The 24164-nt window shown below is 44.8% G+C and overlaps 1 protein-coding gene across 1 annotated transcript in view; it reads left to right on the forward strand.

Moving 5' to 3' along the window:
- The window catches only part of LOC147635812 (D-3-phosphoglycerate dehydrogenase 3, chloroplastic-like), a 36664-nt gene extending 21658 nt beyond the window's left edge, over positions 1-15006 (forward strand). The window contains exons 2-5 of the mRNA XM_086801161.1: positions 12466-12842; positions 12942-13052; positions 13402-13497; positions 14122-15006. Coding sequence (XP_086657287.1) covers positions 12466-12842; positions 12942-13052; positions 13402-13497; positions 14122-14793 — 1256 coding nt within the window. The 3' untranslated portion in view covers positions 14794-15006. The remainder of the gene's footprint in view (positions 1-12465; positions 12843-12941; positions 13053-13401; positions 13498-14121) is intronic.
- The last annotated feature ends 9158 nt before the right edge of the window (positions 15007-24164 follow it).

The raw sequence follows: 24164 nt of genomic DNA on the forward strand, positions 1-24164 counted from the left end.
ACAGTTGGAGATCCTGATTGCTGTCAGAGCTTACACTGAGGATGGTAGATGCTTCTACTATGAGATCCAGGATGAGGGCAGACTTTAGAGAGTGGAGGTGGAGTCGCCTTTGGTTGCAGAGTGCATTTTGCAAAGGATACGGGTAGTGGCCGCTGCTTCTCGGAAGTGGCATATTGACCCACACCCTGCAGATGTGGACTCTGATTGGCGCATATGGGCATATGCAGCGCGCCCTTTGGCCCGGCTCCAGTGGGACCCTGGCGAGTACGAGTGGCATGATCCTAATGCATCCCCCGAGGCCATAGAGATCACCTTTTTCCAGTATACTGCTCGGTTGGGGCGACATATTTTGACGGCGAGGAGGATGGTCTCTCCAGCTGCATCGGAGCATTGGCGGCTACAAGGACTCTCACAGGAGTTCCTGGAGGATTTTTGGACCAGGCTCTGGGCTAGTCGAGAGGCACGCAGGATCTCGACTTTCCAGTGGCTGGTCGCCCAGAGGGGCTCTGCAGTTGGCACCTGGCTTGTCTACAGCGGGCTTCCGGCGGCCTGCGTCCGATGCGGCCACCCTAGGGAGACACAGAGACATTGCCTATGGGACTGTCCTCAGGCGCAGCAGATTTGGCTGTGGATGCTACGCATTCTGGCCCCCCTCTCTCCAGAGGGTATGTATACGTGGGGTGCCGCTGCTTGGTCGACTTCGTCAGGGCCTGCTATGGGCTATGAGACGGAGCAGGACAGCCAGGCCATCAGATTCATTAGGGGCCAGCCTCGCCTGGTTCCTTCACCGGATTTCTCGTCCGCCGGTTGGACACAGGAGAGGGATCTACGATGGGAGCTCTTGAGCAGCCTCACCATCTGGTTCACCTGGAGAGCCCGGTGCTTCAGGGCCTTTGAGGGGAGACTGGAGCCACCAGCAGAGATTGTTCGGGGGATTTGGCAGGAGTTGATCCACACCTTGCGAGGACAGTATGACCGCATCCGGGGCGACTCGGATGAGGCGATCTTGCGGCGCCAGGCCTTTCACACCACTTGGTGCAGCGGCCCCTTCTATACCCTACACGCGGGTTCCCCCCGCTGGCACTACAGGCCACCTGTTTGGCTTTTCCCCCCTCCTATTGTATGATATAGTCCCTCAGTTCTTTGTACTGATATTTGTACTTTTCTGCACCTAGGGAGAGTCTCCCTAATTGCCTTGCTTGGATCTCTGCTCTGTTTTCTTATGAGCAGGAGAGGATCTTTTGTAGCCCTGCGGGCGTTTTTATATAACTAATGAAAGGATCTTTTCTCGGAAAAAAAAACAATGCAATACAACCCTGCTTTCTGCTGCTTCATACTGAGTAATTAAGTTTTAATGGTATCTTAATCATGTCTAAATTATCTAATTAAATGCCTAGAAGCTTTACATGCGCAAGAAGCTCCATGTGATCCCCATCTACTGTACGATCTGCACGACCTGGTCCTTCTTTGTAGAATGACCTCTGTACGGATTGTCACGTCATCTTCTTGTTGTACAGTCATCTGCACTAGAGGGCGAGTTGATTTGTCTACGGTATGTGCTGTTTTTAGGGGGGCTATCATCATGGGAGAGTTACTGTGTACTTCTTGTGAGTACAGGCTGCCCCATCAAAATTGGTGTACACAACTAGCTCAACCGGCTTACATGCGATTTCTTGTGCTATTGGCTTTTGGGAAAGTGCTGCTTGTGGCAGACGACGACGGAGAGAGGAGGTCCTATATAAGGCTTCAACCAACTGGCATGGAACACATCATGCATGGTCCAGATGGTGATGGGGTTTAGGTTGAGGAAAAACTAGAAACAAGAAGCATAATTTTTTTAGAGTTAAACCATACACAAGCATAATGACACAATGATTAATGAACAATCCAATCTACAAGTGGAGTGCGGCTTAATGTGTTATTTTTAAACATAAAATGATGGTCCCTTTATAGGAGACAACCCGTTTACATATTCTAAAGCATATGATAAGCCTTATGCCAAATATGATGCCAAGTGTCCTCAATAGGTGTCTCATGCTCACATAATATCTTAAGGGGATGTTCCCTCAGACAAAGGAGCCTACACAATTGATATCTTTACAAGGGGTTGTTCCCACAGAATACGCAATTTATACAAATCTTGTCCCATAATTGGATCTTCATAGAAGAGTGATGAGAGTGGAGAGGATGAAGTGACTTTACTTGCTCCGTCAAAAGAAAGGGAAATTACATGGAGTGATAACAACAAATGTGTGTACAAACTTGATCCTTGCAAAGTATAAAAGCATACTAGATAAGTCTAAAACCCAATAAAACATGTGAAGCTCAACCTCAAATCTCAAAAGCATTTACACAACGACCAGTAGTAAAGGATGCGATCTCCAGTGTTCAAGAGTGGTGGGGTTCCAGAGCCAACAAACTGGTAGAGGTACAAGATCTAGATGTAAACTAGAACTAGAGCATCAAAAACAGGACTGGTTGCTTCCCATTACCTCAGAGCGTTGGGAGATTGCAGTAGGTAGACGAGACTGCAATTGAACCAGGTGGAAAGCATGATTGCTATGCTGAGCTGGCCAGTAACAAGAACCAACAGACTGCTTGTAAGCTTCACCAACCACGGAGCCAAACAAGACCCATTGTGCCAAATTTGAAATGTCGTAGTTCTGTAAATCTCTGTAGACCAGCCTGTAGAGAGACCCATGTCCCCAAAACAAGAGTCCAAAACCTCAGAATGCTTGGTGCTCCTCGTGTATAACAGAAGCCACAAAATGCCCTTCGTGTATGCTCCTGATGATTGCCTTCAAAAATACCTCCTGTGTGGAAGAGAGGCTAAGCATGGGCCAGACCCGACCAAGAGCGAAACAAGGGTCACATGCACTATGCATTGTAGTGCATGGTGACAAGATGGCTCATCATCATCAGTGCAACATTGTACATTATTAGTACCCTTTAGGATGATAATTGTCGTATGCCGTGACCCCATTGTAATCCTCAATCCAGGATAAGTCAGGCACGAGCTAGGTAGGTCATTCCTGAGCCTTAGATAGTCAGTCAGTCAGTCCAAGTCCCTTAACCCACTTGAAGAGATGCATTCATGCATGTAGAGTCAGTAGAAGCCCTAGGGTTTGCATTAGAAAGCACTCTACATAGCATTCATCCATTGCATATAAACCATTGCAGAAGCCTTCACATAACATCTAGCATTTATTAGAATTTATCTAGTATTTTTTCCATAATTTATAGCATTTAATGGGCATTTTTACATCATTTATGCATTTATCCAGGACAAGATGCAATCGGCCAGCTCTGTAGCCAGCCGACCAACATCAGGTGTCCATATAAATAGTTGAGCATATCATTCATTCCATCATTCATACCATATTCAGCCTAGAAGACCTCAACGCTTGGAGCCTTTAGCACAAGGAGCATAAGCGATTGGAGAATTCAGCACATCAGCCATCAGCATTCATCCATCAGCATATAGGAGCATCAACGCTTGAGCATTCAGCAAAACGCATCATCTACAGCATTCAGCCCTATAGAGCACCTTGCGTTTTCAGCATTCATACAGTTTTCAGCATCCTTGTTTGCATTGTTTTGCTATAGCCACTTGGCGAAGGTAAAACTCAGCATTCATACTCATTTTCAGCATTCATACATAGCTTAGAACAGTCCCAATCAGTCCCTTCTCTCAGCCTCAGATTTGCAGCCTTCCTACATCCATTGGAAAGAGTGCTTAGGCTTGAGATTGGTCATCATTGGTGCTTCTACAGCCATGTACAGCTTAGCCCGACTCTTGGTCCTCAGAGATCTTGCGTTTGGCTTATCTTCAGTCCACAGTCAGTCTCTTCAAAGAAATAAAGCAAATACTATTCCGGTAACGAGATAGGGGACCAGTGGGTAATTTTGGACTCCATACGGTATACAGTCTCTCTCTCTCTCTCTCTCTCTCTCTCTCTCTCTCATCTCTTAAAGTTTGAAGTCATAAAGTGGATAGTTAAACTCGTGAAACTCAAGATACAGAAGATGGTGTGAGCATTTGTGTGACAGGATCCTCAATTACGAAAACTTCTATTGCATGTTACAAGAGACACTTAGCCTAATTGAATTGTTGAGTCAACCGTCTCTGGAGGGTTGAGCTTGAGGTGATTGGGATAGGGCAATGGACCGAGGAGAATAGGCAGGCGGCAGAGCCTCGGGACTGGCGATGGCAAGAGGTGTGCAAAGGACGAGTTGGGAGGGTTGTGTGCAGACGCAGACGAGCAGAGGCGGATCTCAAAGTCAAACTCCTGCATGGGGTCAACCCATCTGGCCTTCCGACCTCTCAAATCAGGCTGATCACAAATATACTTCAACGAATGGTGATTTGTCCAGACTACAAATCGAGACCCATACAAATAGTGTCTCCAGATCTTCAACGCATGGACATTGCTAGAAGCTCCTTTTCTTGGGTAGGGTACCTCATTTGTGCATCTGAAAGCTTTTTACTTTCAAATGCTATGGGCCTCCCATCCTGGAATAGGGCAGCACCTATTGCATAATCACTGGCATTTGTTTCAACCACAAAAGGTTTACTGGGATCCACAATCAGCAACATAGGTGCCGAGGTAACAAGCTCCTTCAATGCTCTAAAACACTGGTCCAACTTGTCACTCCAAACCACCAGAGGACTTATCTTGCCTTTCTTGCTACGCCTGGCTGTGTGCAAGGCGATGTTGGGCAGACCAGCGTGGCTGCTGGGCAGCCCACGCTCACACTGACTGGGTCACACCGACAAGCTACTTCAGCCCTCCAGGTTCCATGGAGCTACACACACACAGCCTGCATAGCAGAATTTGAGCCACGCTTTCCTCTTTGATGGCAGGGCGTTTTTGAAGAAACTCAGCTACAGAGGATAAAGACAGCAACCTATGCTCTGATACCAGTTGAATGGGAGAGAGAAGAATTAGGGTTAGGTTATTCATGTGGGAGACATACACAGAGAAACAACAAGGGGGAGAGAGAGAGATGTGGGGATAAGTCAACTCATGGGAATAGCATGAGTGTGTGACTCCCCTATCACACATGTATATTGCACTAGTACACATAGTGCACTTAGTACACAAAAAGTACTAAGTGTACTATGTACTATAACTTATGGGCTTGTACACACTATAAGGGTGGGCATTATGCCTTTACCCCAATAGATCATGCATGCCAAATACCTTCGAATTGAACAGACAATCAGAATAAGTACTAGGGCGAGAAAGTACAGTAATTGACGTACCTGTCAAAGACAACTAGTTAGCTACCTTTGGCTTGGGTCCTGCTTTTGTCTTGGTATTCTTTTGCTTTGGCACTCGTTACGCATGTGTCTTTTTTCTTCGCAGATAAAACAACGTCCTTCCTTCTTGAGCTTTAAAGCCCTAAGGAGTCGTTTCTTCTTCGCTGGTGTCGAACTTGAATTCTTCGAAGGTTGGTCCGAAGACTTTCCCTCTGTCGTGTTAGCCATAGGTGCGGAGAACTTTCTTTTATGCTTGTTCCCCTGCTCGGTAACGGGTTTCGACTTGGAAGAGACTATCGTATCATCATAGATACGGGCTGAATGAATGGCCTCGTCCAAAGTTTTACATTTGTTATTTTTAACCTGTAATCGGTACGAGTCTCGTAAACCAGCTACAAAAAACCCCAAAAGAGTAGTGGGATCCATCTTTGTAGCTTTCATCTGCAAGTCACGAAACTTCTGGAGGTAGGTGCTGCGAGGTCATGGTCAAAGCTGTAAACCGGGCAACAACATCGTAATCATCCTCTTTCTTGAGGAATTCTTTCTTGAAAACGTCTTCGAATTGTGCCCAAGTTGTTGGCTTAGGGTTGAGTTCCTTCCACCAAAGCAAAGCTTTGCCGGACAGGAAACCTGTTGCTAACTGGATCTTCTTTCCATCATCATATGGATGAAACTGAAAGTGAACTTGCCACTTATGTAGCCACGTGTCCACGATCTCCTTGGTTCGCTGCTTTTGCTCACCCCCGAACGGTTCCGGAGTAATGTTGGGGCCTTAAGCTGAAGCCAAGGTATCCATATCCGAGAAAGTAGAGAGGGTAGTGGTCAATAGAGCGATGGAGTTCTGCAAAGCTTGCATCTGGGCTGCGATTTGTGCCTGACGTTCCGTCGAAGAAGCTTCGAGAGCTACTTTGAACTCTTGGAAATCTGATTTCGACACAAAATCGTCAAAAAGATCAGCATCGGTACCTTCCGTAGCCGGCAAGCCTTCGCGTTCCACAAGGGGCTCCAACTCCGATTCTTGGGTCGACATCGTGAAGAGGGTACGTGGAGAGAAAATTCGATCTTTGCACAATAAAAGTGCGAGCGAACTTGAGAGCTTGAGAGCTTGAAAACTTGAGAACTTGAGAGATGTGTGGCAAGAAGCCCACTTGAGGGGGTTTATAAAGGTTTCCAAAAGCCAAAAAATCTCCAAAAGCTAAGCTTAGCTTTTGCTTTGCTTTTGTGTTTTTTTTTCTTGAATAAATAAATAAATATATATATATATATATGGATATATATATTCTATTTTCTTTATAAAAAAAACACTTTGGAAACCTTAGAGGAGGGTTCTTTTAAAACTTAAAAAATTTTAAACTAAAAAAAAACGAAAGCTAAAAAAAACGTAAGCTTTCCTTAGTTTTTTTTTTCTTTCCCCCTGGATTTGCCCGTCGGTGAGCTGCCGGCACATGCTTTTCCTCCGGCGGATGCTGACGTCGAGTGTTGCACTGCCGTCGTCGATTGTTGCCAGAGCACTCCTTGTTGCCGGCGCCTGAGTGCGTCGCACGCGTAGCTGTCGGCGGCCGATGCTGCCTGCAGGCCAGCCGTGATAGCCTGGGCACCTGCGCTAGGCTGGTCACCTAGCTGCGTAGGCCAAGGTGCCTATGTGGGCCTGGCTACCTGGCCGCCTGGCTTGGCAGGCCTATGCGCCTCCCTGCCTGCCTGCCAGCCGCCGATAGCCAACCAGCGCCTCCCGCCAGCGCACAAACGTGTGCGCTTAAAAGCGATCCAGCACTTCTCTCGCTCTCTCTCTCGTTCAACGAAAAAGCATCGTGCTTTTCTGTCTTCTGCTTCTCACCCGACTTGCTCATGCATATGATTGCACAAACGACTCTCCTCTTCTTTGCCAAACAAAAGACCCTTCTAGACTACCACCTCCCATCAACATGGGTGTCTTTGATGAAGAAAAACACATACTATTTCTGAAAAGTGCAATATGCACAGAAAAAACAGCAAGCTTTTTAACACATACCGTTCCTCAACCTCTTCTTCTCTACCTACCGACTTGCTCGTTCACGAGGTATGCTCTGATACCACTGTCAAAACCCCACGGATCCCCTCGTGATCGATCTTGGTTCGAAACTCGAATCCTGCAAACAAACGAACAACAAACAACAAAGGGGGTGCAAGCTTGACTCACCTCCCAACCATGACAGCCGTGGGTAAGCCCACAGTCTTGGCTGTCCCCACCGAGCCACGAGCTGAGCTAACTAGGTTGACGTACCGACCAATCTCCTCCTCGCGACCATAGAGCTCTCACAAACTCGCGAGAATCTCTATATCCCAATAACTAACCTTGGCCACCCTTTTATAGGCTCTTGGCTGGTCATCGGGCGTCCACACTTGGCCGCCTGCCCGTCCATACTTGGGTGCCCGCCCGTTAGTTTATCCCTAACTCAGCTTGTCAATCAGCCTGTCTAGTTCCAAGCTTCCCCAAGCCTCGAAACTAGTCTTGCATGCGTGTAGCACACGGTAGATACACATTGTGCACATGACACATACTAGATTGAACAAAACCTTTATTGAGATACTCTTGCAGTTGCCGAGAAATCTCGTCCTCTTCCCTCTGGCTAAACCGATAAGGTTGCCGGGAGACGGGATGGCTACCAGCAATAGCTCAATCTCATGGTCAACACTCCGCTCGGGTGGCGGACTATCTGGTAACTCGTTAGGAAATACATCACTAAACTCTTGTAAAATATCGTCTAAAATTTGTTGTTCTTTAGTACAACTATTACTTGAGATAGAATTACACTCTAAAGCATATGATCTTAACAAAATTTCAGAATTGAAAAGATCATAGAAACAACAAAAAGACACAGAATTTGGATCAAAAAGTGATTCATACATATCCTCGGCCAAAGCTTGTTGAGTCGAGTTTACATCAAAGAATCCACGGGGGACATCACCCCAGATTACATAGAGTTCACCATCATGAACAAACGAGAGCTTATGAGTTTGATAATCTAACATTATCGTCTCGCTCTTGTCAAAAAACCAGGACATTCCCAAAATTATATCCACCTTGTCAAGGTTCATGATATGGAAGTCCAAAGCCTCCCGGTAGTCCTGAATCTAGACCTCCAGTCTAGGCACCATTCGATCCCACACTTCCACATCTGCACCCTGTGCAAGGTTGACCACATACCGATGATCACTTGCCTCCGTGGGTAGCCGGAGTGTCTGTACCAAACGTGAAGAAAAAAAATTGTGAGTAGAACCGTTGTCAAATAGAATCTGCACCCTTTGGCCGCCTACAGATCCCTCAGCTTGGAGGAGATCATGCGGACCCAAAGCAAATTCACTTATTTGACATCCACGGCAACTACTTGAGGCCAAATGATGAATTTCAATAGAAGAGATCAAAGAGTTACCTTGTAGTTCCGTAATATGTACCGAGGTCTTACCTCTTCTTCGGACAATCCCGATAGTGATGATCAGGCTTGTTGCACTCCAAGCACAAGTTCTCTTTCTTCGCCTTCGCTACTTGTTCTTCGGATTGCAGAGCGGATCTTCTCTTGCCTCTCGAGCGCTTTTTGGGATTACGTTGTAATGATTGACCATCTTGGGATGCTGCAACACTACCTCGCTTCTTGTCTTTAGAGAATTTTTGGTTCTTGCGTGCAGGCTCACCACCTCTTCTGACATCAAGGATGTCATCAAAATTCTTGGCATAGCGGTAGAATGAATACGGTTCCGTAGAACCTCATTCTGATAATCTGGAGGTAGTCCGAATAAATAAAGCATATACACCAACACATGAGGCTCCTCAAGGGCCTTACAACTGTTCACCAAGTCTTTGAACTCTTGGGAATAGTTGTCCAGGCTCTTCTTTCCCATCTCCAATTTGAACAGCTTATGAAAGTTTTCAATTTTGTTGATCGAGACAAACTGTTGCTTAAACACTTACTGAAAATCAGCCCATGTTGTCGGCTTTTCACGAAGGTCCTTCCACCAGGCAAACCCCTTATGCTGAAGCATAATTTGAGTTTGACTAATGCGCTGAGCATCAGTGTATCTGTATAGATCAAAAAAGGTGGTTCACTTCGCAAGCCAGATATCCAAGTAAAGCTCCTCACACTCTTTCTTCTCACCAGAAAGCGATTCCGGATTAAAAGGCACTTGCAGAGGAGGAGGATTACTAGCTGAAGCTTGGGGAGCTTGGGAGCGTAGCTCTGTGAGTTGTCGTTGTTAATCAAGCACAGTGGCATACAAAGTACCCACTTGTGGAGATGCAGGAGGTGAGGAAAAGGAGAAGGTTGTGTCGAAGGTAGAGGAGGTTGTACATAACCCATATACTGAGAATACGGAGCAGCAAATTGAGAAAAAGCATGTAAGAAATTGGGATCCACACCTGTTTGTAAAGCGGGTGTGGGTTGTCCCACATACTGAGGGAACACCTGTGGTATACTAGGTTGAACTGTATCACCACCCTGCGTAGGAGCAATAGATACTGTAGTTACCCCAAGTTGAGTTGTTGCAGGAGAGGCTGACAAAGGTCCAGACACCTCCACAGATGAAACCACCTATTCTTACTGATGGCTAGTTCGTCCTTTTGGAGACTTGATGTGGCAGTCAATGTTGTCTAAACAGGCGACAGCAGAGGTGATGCACAAAAGAGAAATCAAAAGCAAGCAGTTCAGGGTGTCAAAAAGCACAAATTCTGGTCGACTACAGAATTCTGTGTGCTTGAATGACCAAACACCCCAAAAAAGCACACTTGAATCCAAAAATAGCATCTCAGATGTGCGCCCACCAGAAAAGCTCCAAATCGACCTGTTTTTTTGGGCAAAAAGCACGACGTGTGCTTTTTTCACACAGACCACGCACCTACCAGCCATATATAGAGTACTCGGCCCCTGCTGATATGCGCTCATATTCTAGCCGTCCAGCCCAGTTATGGGGCGTCCCCCTTCGCACCCGGGCATGCCCACTCATGGGTACCATGACCACACATGGGCAGTCACACAGGACAGCCTGAATCGGCTCACAGCAGTGCTTTTCCCCTCTGTGTGTGCTCTGAACAGGGTCCATATAACCTTCTCCACATGTCCAGCCTGCACAGAAACCCTAATAGTTCAGCCGTGGAGGAAAAAAAACTATGGGATGAAGTCTAGAGACGCAAAAGCGCAGGTACAAACAGAAGGTTTTAGGGCAAAGAATTCCCCCTCATAAAACTCAAAAAAGCACCAAAAGCACGATGCTTTTCTCTCTGCTTTTTCACATGGATATGGAGTTCTTTGCAAAACTCCCACACATCCAACCACACCGATCTTCTCCCTTGAGCCCCGTTACTCCCCGCCTTCCGTCCAAGCGTCCCATACCACCCAGACCTTGGAAAGTGAAAAAGCAACCCGACGACTTAAGCTCCGGGAGATCCAGGCGATGGATTTTCTCCTCTCCTCCTTTCAGAGATTTCCAAGCTTAATCCAAGTAGGTTTGGCTCTGATACCAATGTAAAGCCCCAACCAAATAAACCCTACGATCAAGCATAAACATGGAAACAAAAGGACATAGCATCAAGCTCACCAACCAACCATAGAGCCATTACGGCTCACCCTCGAGCAAGGGAGACAGTAGCATCCGAGACATGGCTCCACGTTTAAAGTCGTTGGCTTCCCATACCACCAGGACACACCCATTGGATGTAAGCACGGAGTAGTCTCAAGGCCTCGAGTCCAGGTCCGAGGAGATCTCCCTCAAAACTGATCCATAAAGTGACTTATATAGGCCTCCTATTAACCAAGAGCCAAATAAAGCACGTCTCATAAAAGCTACTAATCCCCCCACTTAAGATGCCTAACCTTGGGCTATGGTTAACCCAACCCGAGGGTCTTAACCCTAGTTAGCCCTGGGACGTAACACACGCACTACTGGCATGTCCCACACTTTGCCAGCGTGTCCCACGCTTGTACTTGTAAGGGTCATAACATCTGTTTTATACAGTGCATTGTGTCATTAAGCATGCTTGAACGAATGGAAGGTACTTCTTCAATTGGGCTTGTTGGTCATGGACAACTCTTCAACACACAAAATGTCAGCTGATGCCTGTCTTTCCATCTGATTGAGGACAGAAAGCATTAGAGACGTCAACTTTGTTTGAAAGTTGTCAAAAAGTGTGCTTCCCCAACTGCAGATGACCAGGTTGGGTGTAATTTTTTTATTTATTTTTGCGTACCAAAGGTGCCCACTCAACCTGCATCATACTCAGACAACCTGCATCATACGCGGATGCCCATACTCTGCAGGTTGGCTGCTCAAACCTGATGTTTGGCCGCTTGTACATGCCTGAACACCTGTCACTGCACCTGTGGCAGCCTGCCTGCCTTAAAAAAGATGCTTAACGCTGCTCAAACTTTGTCTCTCCTCTCGACGGGGCCTCATTAGCATGGTCTAGCAAATGCTTGGTCTGATTTGAGGTTGAACATTTGATTATTGTGGAGACGAAGGAGGATTTTAAGCAAGGGAATTCAAACCTGGGTGGAGGGGAAGGTTGATAGAAAGCACTAGAGAAGTTCAACTTTGTTTAGTTGTCAAAAAGTGCAGTGCCCCAACTGCTGATTGGGGTGCTTGAGCTGCATATGACCAGGTTGGGCTTCAAAAATTATTTTTTGTGTGCCGAGGATGCCCACTAGCCAACCTGTGTCCACATATGGGTGGCGCAACTTTGCTGTTTGGTGGCTGCTTGTACATAGCTGAACACCTGTCACTGCACCTGTGACAGCCTGCCTGCCTTAAAAGAACCCTCTTGACGCTGCTCAAACATGGTCTCTCCTCACGACAGTTCCTCGTAAGGATGGGGTAGCAAATTCTTGGTCCAATTTGAGGTGAGACATTTGAAATTTTAACATTATTGTGGAGATGTAGGACGATTTTAAGCAAGGGTATTTAACCTGGGTCGAGTAGGAGAATGGGAAGGTTGACTTTAATAGAGATGGCAGTCTGCAGAGGGTGATATGAGTAGTTTTGTTGCGTCCTTAAGAAAGAACAATGCACCAAGATGCCACTAAGGCTACGGGCACATCTATTGAGATGCTCCCCCAACACCACCACCCCCAATCCCCCCCCCCTCTCTTTCTCCTCCCACATTTCTTCCCTCAATGAGAAACTACCTCAATTTACAAGAATTTCTTAATGTGCCAATTTTTTTTTCTATACATGTGTAGGTAAATGGCAGCGCAACAAATACACAGGAGTATCCCTTGTCGGTAAAACTTTGGCTGTGATGGGATTTGGAAAGGTTGGATCAGAAGTGGCTCGTAGAGCAAAGGGGCTGGGCATGACTGTATTGGCACACGACCCATATGCCCCAGTTGACCGGGCCCGTGCTATTGGAGTGGACTTGGTTTCTTTTGATGAGGCACTTGCCCAGGCAGATTTTATATCCTTGCATATGCCTTTGACCCAAGCAACGTCTAAAGTATTCAATGCAGAAAGTTTTGCCAAAGTCAAAAAAGGAGTCCGGATCATCAATGTTGCACGGGGTGGTGTCATTGATGAGGAAGCCCTTGTGCAGGCACTCGACAATGGGGTTGTTGCTCAGGTAATGATGTTCACCAAAAGGGTGCTACCCCACATGGTTCTGAATTTGTAAGAGGAATGGAAGTGATCTCGTATTGTAAGTTATTTGTGTGGATGCCAGGCAGCATTGGACGTCTTTACAGAGGAGCCACCAAAACAGGACAATAAGTTGGTATTACATGAGAATGTCATTGTAACACCCCATCTAGGAGCAAGTACAACCGAGGCTCAGGTGTTTGAACTTTGCCCATGCGTCTTTCATCCAAAATGCTGTTAAAAAAAAAAGATTTATATATTCATAGATCACATTATTACAGACACCACACACACACACACACACACACACATGTATGTACATATTTATGTATACACATACATGCACACACACACACACACACACACACACACACACACACACGCATGCACGCGCACACACGCACACACACACACACACACACATACATACATAATATCTTGATTTAATTAGTTACACACACATATTCATAAATATTACATCTGTTTACTCAGCCATAGTTAAAATACGTGTGAATGCTTATCGCTGTGTCGCTTAAATTGAGCAGGAGGGTGTAGCTGTGGAAATTGCAGAGGCGGTGGTTGGTGCGTTGCAAGGAGAGCTTGCTGCCACTGCTGTAAATGCACCGATGGTTCCCCAAGAGGTATGTAGTTTTTTTCTTTAGCGTGCCCCCATGAAAGATTGTGAAGGAAAGGTTTCAGACTTTTGGCACTCTTTTTAGCAGAGATTTTACCAAAATGACCTTTCATCTTTTAAACCCCATATAACCATCCATGATCAACCTGCATTTAGAGCACCAAGGTAATGCACACACATACACAGAAAGCAGTTGATGGACTCACCAACCTATGGTGCACAACAGCACTGGACCACCCTCAAGCACGGGAGAGTTTGACTAGGTTGAGACACATAAGTATGAGGCCTCCATACCATAGTGCACCTGGCTTCCACGAATGCCTACCGGATGCATTCTATACCACACCCAGAGATCAGCAGGGGTTTGGCAGCCCATTATTTAGACTAGATCTAGACCACACTGTTTGCTCAACACCTAGTTATGTGCACACCCCTTTAACTTCTATAGGCCCTAGGTGCAATTTATAACTTTTCTTGTCGATGTGTTAGTGAAATGACCTTTAGCCCACACGTGTAAACTAGTGCATTTTGTGATGGCTTGATTTGTATAATCTTGTGGTAATGGTTATGCTGTGCTTCTGTATGTGGTTTTTCACTTGCTTATAAAGGATCTGCAAACTTTCTCAAATAGGTCCTTGCAGAACTCGCTCCTTATGTTTCTTTAGCAGAGAGGTTGGGAAGGCTTGCTATACAGCTAGTAGCAGGAGGAAGCGGAGTGAAAAATGTCAAGCTGTTGTACTCGTCTGCACGTACCGATGATGATCTGGACACCCGCTTGCTGAGAGCAATGGTTACTAAAGGTCTAATCGAACCGATCTCGAGTGCTTATATCAACTTAGTCAACGCAGACTACATAGCTAAGCAACGGGGCTTGAAGATCATCGAGGAGCGGCAACTCTCTGATGGTTCACCGGAGGTCCCACTCCAGACTATTGAGGTGAAGATCGCACGTGTGGAGTCCAAATTTGCTAGTGCTTTATCTGATACCGGGGAAATTACATTGGAAGGCAAAGTGAAGGATGGGACTCCATACCTTTCAAAAGTTGGCAGTTTTGATGTCGATATCAGTCTGGAAGGGAGCGTGATCCTCAGCAGGCAGGTCGATCAGCCTGGGATGATTGGCAAAGTAGGGAGCATTCTAGGGGAGGAAAATGTGAATATTAGCTTTATGACGGTGGGAAGGACGGGACCTCGGAAGAAGGCGGTGGTTGCAATCGGGGTCGATGATGAGCCCAACAAAGTGGTATTGCAAAGAATTGAAAGTTTACCAGCTGTAGAGGAGTTGGTATATCTTAAGATATAGCATGTGGTGCTGCTTCTGCAGCTCCCATTAAATGCTTCGACACCTAAGGCGACCACTTTTTCCCACGGCTTGTACATGCTATTTGGCTAGACATTAAGATGACACACCGATCACAAATTTTGTACTCAACTAATGATAAAGTGTTTTCAGTCGAGCCTTGGGCTCTAGAAAGGACTATCATTTTTCGCTATGGGAAAATCTACGCTTTCCTTATTGACTGGTGTGCTCTCTCTCTCTCTCCCTCTCTTTATATATATATATATTCTCTCTCTCTCTCTCTATATATATATATTGTGGTAGTTTGCCTTTTCAATGTCTAAGCAGGGATGGAAAATTTTGAAAATACTAGAAGATTCAGTTATAAGTTTGGTTACACCAATGCTACACTCGAGTTGGAAAGACATGGTTGCTTGTGAAAGTTGTTCCCATCTTTGTATGCGTGTGCACGCTCATGTCACCTTAAGAACAACTAACATGGGAAAGAGTAATCAAAATAGTGTTTCAAATTTTACGAATGCTACAGAGTAACATGAGGATGGTACAACCAACCATTTGTTTTAGAAAGAGAAGTCTTGAAGCTACAATGGCCACTTGTTGCATTTGTGAAAGTAATGATAGAGAACGCACGACCACCAACCATACCATGGAAAAAGTAGACCCTTGTGCATTGTCTGTGATGAAACCAAGGCTTGCATATTGCTACTATATATAAATCCATTGTAAGCACTTATTGTCTTTCATTAGACGACAGTACTCATTTTTTGCCACCTTTTGGCGTGTTGATCATGGAAGAAACCCTGCCAATTAGTGAGCAAGGTGAATCTTTTAATTCTTCATGCAAATGGGCACACTATTGGTCTAGATTAGCACAAAGTTTCTGTTTTTCCTGCCCAATCCTCCCTCGAACCCACTCCTCAATTTCTCTTTTTCGTACCCAATCCTCCCTCAAATCCACTCTCCTCAACACATTCAAAAGAAGAAGAGAAACTCCCACGCTCGTCCCTGCACTAAGCATGCTTGCACGGATGCGAACGCTCGTCCCTGCACTATGCATGCTTTGAACGAGAGAGAGAGAGAGAGAGAGATTTTTTTAAATCAAGATATCCCTTCTTTGACTAAGCTTCTAAGCTGTCATGAAGTTCTTTTGGTCCATAATGAACGATATCAAGAAAACCCGTCATACCTCCTCTTGGCTTAGCCAACTAGAACAGTATCTCTTCATGATCTACTCTACCATCTATACAATAATTCTCTAGACAAAGCCAACAACAATCTATTTCTTCAAATATATAGTCTTTCAAACTACTCAAGGTATAACTGTAATCTCTTGTTTCTCATCAGATTTGAAACATCTAGCCCCCACAAACCTTGATTTTTCTCCTTTTTTTAAAAGCTCACTAAAGTAGTCTTAGATTTAACGCCAATGCATCAAATACCATCTACTCAAACCCCCCACATGGTACTTAGTCATCTTACTCAAATTAACCTTTCATAACAAGACATCATTAAAAGAATGACATTTCTCGATTCCTTAATACTCAAGCCTCTGGATTTTGGGTTCTTCAATCTTCTTTTTAAAGATCCCTTGTTACATAACTCCGCAGAGTGTGTAGGAATCTCGTTACTACCATACTACCATGGTAGAGTGTTCCCTCCCCATACACTCACCACAGTGAGAAACCAAAATAATATGAGACCTTTATTTCCACCATAGTGGCATTGCCATGGACTCTGCAGAGTACATAAACATAATGTTCAGTGCTATTACTTATTCATGTACTCTGTACAAAATACTATGCATAAGCATAATTAACAATGCATGTCTATGTTATACCCTGCGAATTTCAAGAAGCAGGTAGTGAAGGTTAAGAAGTTCTGCTAGACTAGTAAGAAGCTGGTGGTGCAGGTGCACATGAAGCACTCCTACAAGCGCTCTCTGATTGCATGAAAAAGCCTACGTCAAAAAAGATTCTCTCTCTATAGCATCAATAAAGAAGCTCATTAATGAAGTTTTCTAAGGTTGGTGCATGTGTGTGTGTGTTTGTGGGGGGAGGGTGTGCACGTGCTGGAGAGCTTGCACGTGTTGGTGTCTTATGTGTGCATGGATAGTGGGGGGTGTGCACGTGCCAGTGTCTTATGCGTGTTTAGAGTGTGATGTTGTCTTATACTGAGTGTGCTTGTGCTGGTGTCTTATTTGTGCATGTATAGGACAGAGTGCGCACATGCCAGTGTCTCATGTGCGTTTACGTAGTGTACTCGTGCCGGTATCTTATGTGTGCATGGATAGCAGAGAGTGTGTACGTGCCAATATCTCATGTGTGTTTAGAGAACGTGCACATGTCGATGCTTATATAATTGATAGGAGGTGCTATACCATTGGGGTTTCAGGTTTCCGACCGTGTGGACTCAATCAGTGAAGGCGAAAAATCACATGTCCATCCTTTGACACCACCGTCGTCTCGTGGCTTTGCTATGGTACACTTAATATTTAGTGTTCTAGTACGTGAGTCAGTCGGTGTTGCAACATGGCACATCGGGTTATTGTGGGGCCTTGGTGATCCCTTTGAGCCTTGGAATAGCTTAGCGATTCCAAGGGAGTGTGTGCACAACTCTCTTGGGGTTTTGGTAGCATTGGTGGCTTTTTTAAAGTAAAGGAGGATATGACCACCACACATGGACTTCGTCGTATGTCTAAGAACTCTTCCGATTGTTTCAAAGGTGGTGTCGGCATGTGAGTTGAGGTTGGAGCCACTGCTCTCCACTCTTGCTTAAACCTTAGGGGTGGCATCGAAGGCATAGCTTTAGGTCACCACTCCATCTTTACTTTGACATTTAATGGCGTGGTTGGTTGGAGGTTTGTAATGCGGTTTTCTTTTACCTCGAAACCCAAATTCCCTTCATAGAAGCCTTGAGCTTCTAGCAACTTTATTGGGATTCATCAAAGTGTTGACTATACGGATGGCATTAGGTGTTAGGACCATCGCTTGAATGTCTTTGGCTTAGGGGCTTGTGGTGTTGTTAACCACATGCGGTTAACACATTCCTACGATAAAAAATGTCCACACACTTTTGTAATGGGCGCCCGCACTATATTGTAAATCCTATCATTTGATGAGGGAAACACCCTAAAGACACTCCCAAGTCTTGAGCTTCGAAGGACAGATAAGAGGATTTCGGTCAGTTGGCCAAACCATAGAGAAAAGCTTTGTAACTATGTTTTGGCCGCCTCGGACCACTTACTCCCAGATGCGGCCTAGTGGGAAAAGGCTTGGAACTATAAAAGCCAATTTCTCTTGTTTGTAACTCATTCTTCCATTTGTGCAATAGAAGTGGAGAGTTCTCTCTCTCTCTCTCTCTCTCTCTCTCAACTCTAATCTAGCATGTGTGGTGTGCTTAGGGTTAGGAATTGGGAGTAATTAGTGCTAATTACTTATTCTCTCTTACTTCCCTCTTACTTAAGTGATTAGGCTATTACCGTGATCGTCTTCCGCGAAGATCCCACATGATCTTCATGAGAGAGGTTGCACCACCTATTGAGTGCGAGAGGATAGTGGCGATGAGCGGCTATGGTGGAGCTCTTGAGCATAGCTCGAGCTCGGCGGATCAATAACTTCCCACGACATGTTAGGAAAATCTTAACATCTTTGGCGCCACTGGTGGGGAGTGCCAATCCACTACTTGCCAAGCCTTCTTTGATTCGAATTCGACGGAGTCTCCATTTCCCAGTGCCAAGTAAGTAACTAAGGCATTTGATTTTGGTTTGCTTGATTTATTTTGTTGTTTTTTGTTTGATTTTGTGCATAGCTTGTGGTTGGGAGTAAGATTAGCAAGAGTTTAAGCAAAAAAACTAGAGATTTGAGTGATTAGAGAGCTCAAACAAGAGGATTTTTGCTTAAACCTAGAGTGTTATTGGCTAATTTTTAGCTTTCAATCATGTTTTTTGTAAGATTAGTGTACAAAGTTAGCTTAGGAATGTAAGAACCCTAATCAACCAAAAAATCTAAAAAATCACAAACAATCTCTTAATTTTTATTAATTATTACTAATCCACTAGTTAGTGTGATTAGTGAGCTTAAAGAGAGCTAAAAATTAAAATACAAAGAGTCTATTGGACTAATTGGAGTGGCATTAGTGTTCTAAACACTTGCCTTGACCTAATTCCATACCTAGAACACCCCATTAGGTCACAATTAGCGAGAATTACCCCTAATTAGGTCTCATTTACGTAAATTTTTCTCTTTTGAGTGGGTTAATTTGAGACTTAATTAGAAAGATTAATTGGAAATGATCACATCATTGGATTAGCCTAAACATTACTAATCCACCTATCAAATTCCTATCTCAAAACTCCTTACCATATTAAGGAGTAATTAGAGAGCAAAGAAGAGAGTTAAAGGATGATTAACTATGGAATTAAAAATATTAATTTTTAGTTAAGTTAGAGTACCTCTAGATTAGTTGAAAACCACTAATCTAGAGTTATCGTCTAACTTTAGCCTCTTCCCACCTACTTGACATTAATGAGGGAATCTTAGTTGTGTCCCACTCCCAAATTCAAATCTCCACCCACCTCGAATTCAAAATCGCGCGACGTACCTACGTAAGTGTACGGACGTACTCTTCTGGGAAAAAAAACTTTTAAGAAAAAAGAGAAAAAATACTCAAACGAAAAACGTTCACTAACAAAGCCACGACTGTTCAATCACAAAGCCACGGTTGTTCCCACCTACTTGACATTAATGAGGGAATCTTAGTTGTCTCCCACTCCTAAATTCAAATCTCCACCCACCCCAAATTCAAAATCGTGCGGCGTACCTATGAAGTGTACCTACGTAAGTGTACGAACGTACTCTTCTGGAAAAAAAAATTTTAAGAAAAAGAGAAAAATACTCAAACAAAAAACGTTCACTAACAAAGCCACGGTTGTTCACTCACAAAGCCATGGCCGTTCACTCCCAAAGCCACATCCGTTCACTTCTAAGGCCGTTGCCGTTCACTCCTGAAGCGTATGGAGATACGCTTCCAAAAAAAAGTTTTTTTTCCAAAAAATTTAAATTCTTCAAATCTTTAGAGGTATTTAAGGTCTACCTCCCCAACTCACTAGGGTGGTTTTTACACACACGAAACACCTAAAAATTCCTTTTTTCATCTCAAGAGTGTGTTCATGCACAAGGAAAAAGAGAGCTAAATTTTTTATTTTGGATTCGCGCACGCATCAGTGAAGACTTTTTAAGCCTCAACGCACACCATGGACATCTTTCGGTCATGGTTGCACGCCCCAAGTGCTCCCTTCCATTGGGCGACACCTTGGCCATTGTACATTCACATGTGGCCACCATCATGCCAAACACGTTTGGCCATGAGGGCTAAACAATTTATGAAGAGCCCTCATCTAGTGGTACACCTCCGTACAAGCACACACACGTCTCCTTCTATAACCATGGGCATATTCCCACCCCCACCCACGTATCACCTCCCCTTGATTCCCAAATTAACATTGTGAGCTTAGCACAAGCTATAGGAAGGGGAGTGGCACAACAATTGCACCCCCACAGACATTATATACACAACCTATGTGGGTGAAAATTTTCAAACTTATGCCGAAATTCCACAGAGTTGGAGACCCCGTATCATCCCACCTAGAGGTTTTTAACCAAATCTGTCAGGCATTTGAAATTTTTGATAATATAATAAAGGTCCATTTCTTTGCACTGAGCCTTGAAGGCAAGGCAATGCAATTGTTCCAATCCGTGGACCCTTGGCATAAAGACACTTTCAAAGTAGTAAGAGAGGCCTTCATTCTTGGATTTTCACCATACGGGCCCAAATGGAGCCCCGTAATCCAATTGTTCCAATTAGAATAAAAACCAAAGGAAACCTTTTGCAACTACATAACACACATTGAGTACCTTAATTCACATTATTGCGAAGAAAAGGGAAAATTGAGTGACAAAGCAATTAATGGACCGTGTTCTCTTGGGTTTGCACAATCCAAAACTTCACGACCATATACTAGTGAACATATACTAGTGAAGGACCTCTCAACCTTTGATCAAGACTACAAATGGGCAATCTTTCTCGATGACAACATGCGAGAAAGCCATTCTGCTCAATTGGCCACCAAGCCAATGACAACCCAAAGCTCATTTGTAAGATTACCATCATCTCCTTCCGAGCACCATGCATTACTGGTGGCACCTCCCCCAACTAACCACTCACACATAGCACCACCACAATCTCCTACAATGACCATCTTTCCATTCCAACCGTTGCCTCTCAAGGCAAACCCCATTGATCATGGAAAGATCCAAACCCTGGTCCATTGTTAAGCCCCTATAGCCCATGTGCTCTGCCACCCCTTAGGCACTTATAACACATCATCTCCCTTTGCCTGTGCCTCACATGGACCCTATTGTGCACACCATAGGTGCACCCAAAAAGGGAAAACACCTCTTCAATGTTTCCTCTGCTAGGTACCCCATAGAGTGGCTGAATGCCCTCAAAAGAAAAGCTTGCCACCATTGACACCACAATGTCACGGCTATGGAATTGACCATGACTTCAAGGATTGCCCTTTGTAATCAGTTTCTCACTCCATGGTTGAAGGCATGCCATCCCTCAATGTGTTGAGCGTTCAACATGGGAAGATTTCCATTGTCCCATTGAATATAGTCACATGGTTATAGGCCAAACTCAAGAACGCCAATAAACCAAAGTAGTCCAGCACCGTAGTTACCAAATGTGGCCCATCCAAAAGGAAACAATGCTCTAAGAACATTGGCCAAGGTGAAGATTGGGTTACCATCCTCAATGGCTCAAAAAAGACCACATCATCGTCCTCCGGGAGTGATGACCATGCCGAAATGCCACTCCCCCAAGCAGCCCCACAGAAATTAACCAAACGACAAAAGCGGTTGGCCTCATATCCCAATGCTATCATCGAGAAGTAACGTCTTCAAGAGGCCCAAGCAGCACAATCGCACAAGACTACAAGGCTCAACTAGAAGAACCGCCCATACATGTGACCTATGCACCAATACCCGAGCACATGCAATCCCCCATCGAAATATTTACTCGATGTCTGGGACAAAAACCTGCACTTCTGCAGACAATACGGCAAGAGTCTGAGCTTATGCTCGAGTCTAAGGATGATTTGTTTGCCAACATAATGTTGACAAACGAAGACCTTGCCCCACCTATGCCTCCTAACCCTCCATTGCCTATTTTCCATAGGTAGCCAAGACCAAATCCCATGTTCACATCAAGGAGCTCGATGAGGACAGTGACACAGATTGTGACAAAAGACTCATAAGGTGCCCACACAAAATTTGCTAAGGTATCTTACCCTCCTATGGCACCCAAGTCTCGACCTCAACCCCCGTCAAATAAGGACCAAACAAAACTTCCATATACCATTGTAGGTCCACTCTATGAACCAGGCCCTAAATATGAGGAAGCTCCTCATCAACACAACCTTGCCGGCCTATCAGCCTTTCTTTCTTCCCAAATCCAAATGCCTATTGAAACCCTTGTTAAAAGGAAATTTGAATTTATGGAATGACCTCATGGATTAGATGAAACGAAAACTATAGGCTTTTGTAGAGGAGAGAGATAACTCAGTATCCTTGGATGAATATGAGCCCCATTATCTTGAAGTACTCCATGAGAAAAACCCATGAGAAAAACCCACAACCGAAAGGCGCACCAACAATTCGAGTGAATGCATTGGGCCATAACTTTGAAGGTGAAGACACGAACACAATCCTGCCCATTTCCTACGACATGTGGTCAGAGCCATCTTGGACGGGGGTGCTAGCATAAGCATCATCTCACAAGAACGTGCTGGGAAAATTGGGGACAAGCACCCCTTTATCCCACCAAATTGGTGATAAAGCTTGTGGACGGGACATCGGTGCAACCTCTTGGCCTCATGATAGACCTCAAGATTAAAGTTAGTAACATGACCTTTAGACACACATTTATAGTCATGGGCTTTCGTCACATGGCGTCTATGATAGCATCCTGGGAAGACCCTTCATGAGATTGACACGACTTGTCCATGACTAGGACACAAATCATGCCTACCTCCGCAAAGGGGATCAAACACTCAAAGTGAATTTACATACATGGCAGACACATCCCATGATCAGAGGTCCCTTCATTGAAGATTCTATGACCACAACCCGGACCAATGATCTCTTTGTTTGTGAAGCTTGTCATCATCAAATCCTTGATGGTGTGTAGGAGCCATCCCCAATCGCTCCAATCTCATTTTCTTGGAGGCATGGAAAACTCTTGGAAAACCCACACTTACACAAGAAAACACTTACATTCAAATTTCACATGAAATGCGTCTAATGAGTATTGGGTATTTCATTCCTAAAATATCTATAGGAAATAACCAGTTGGAGTGCATGTCATAGATGTAGGAGCACTCAAAGGCAGGATTATCATTGGAAAAGAGTGGATTGATGTCACTCACTCCCAAGGTGAGAAGAAACAACCACCATGGAGGTCAACGACAAAAAAGCCACAATCCTCTTGTGTCCACAAAAGGAAATCATACACACGCCTCACCCTCGACTGCCCTCCAAATTCAAGTCCCATCCTCATCCATTGGCAATTTCACCTATTACCACACCTCATGCCTCACCAAAGCTGATCAAAAGGCCATTGTCAACACCATCCAAACGTTGACAATCCGATCAAAAGGGCATTGACAATACCTCATCGTCAAATCGACAATCACCCTTGACTCTACATCCTCGAGACCACTTGCACCGCAAGCATCCTGATCTCTTACCATTATCATGATAATCAATGTTGGGTGTCCAAGAATCTTTGTGCAGGTCAAGGATTCTATGATGTTTATACAAAACTCTGGATCCCAAAATGGCCATCTCAAAAACACAAGAGCAAGAAGCAACCCAAGCCGACAAAAAACCAACCCTAAGCAAAACTTCAATGTTGGCTAGTCCCCGACCACAACCCCAAGGAGCTATGCGGCGACAAAAGACCGAGCGCCCGAAGGTTAGGCAACCCCAAGCAGCACAACGAAGCCACCAACAATGGGTGCCTACCGATGTGCTCAAAGCTCAAGGCTTCCATGAAGGCTATGGCTCCCAAAGCCACAATCAAAAGCTTGTCCCCAGCATCGACAACCTACACATATCCCTAAGCCTCAACAGAAAACCAAGAAGCCTCGTCAACCAGGGGACCTCACCACTAGGCAACACGATGGGTGCCCAAATATCTCTTACAACAAGCGAAAGTCTTCAATGATGGAAACTCCATCATTTGGATCCCATGGCATAACCCTCAACATTTGGCCTAAACCACACAAGCCAAGCTAGTACTTGTCCAATCGACAC

Source organism: Cibotium barometz, chromosome 8 (assembly GCF_041138505.1).
Source record: "Cibotium barometz isolate CiBa-2024 chromosome 8, ASM4113850v1, whole genome shotgun sequence".
Taxonomy (NCBI): Eukaryota; Viridiplantae; Streptophyta; class Polypodiopsida; order Cyatheales; family Cibotiaceae; genus Cibotium; species Cibotium barometz.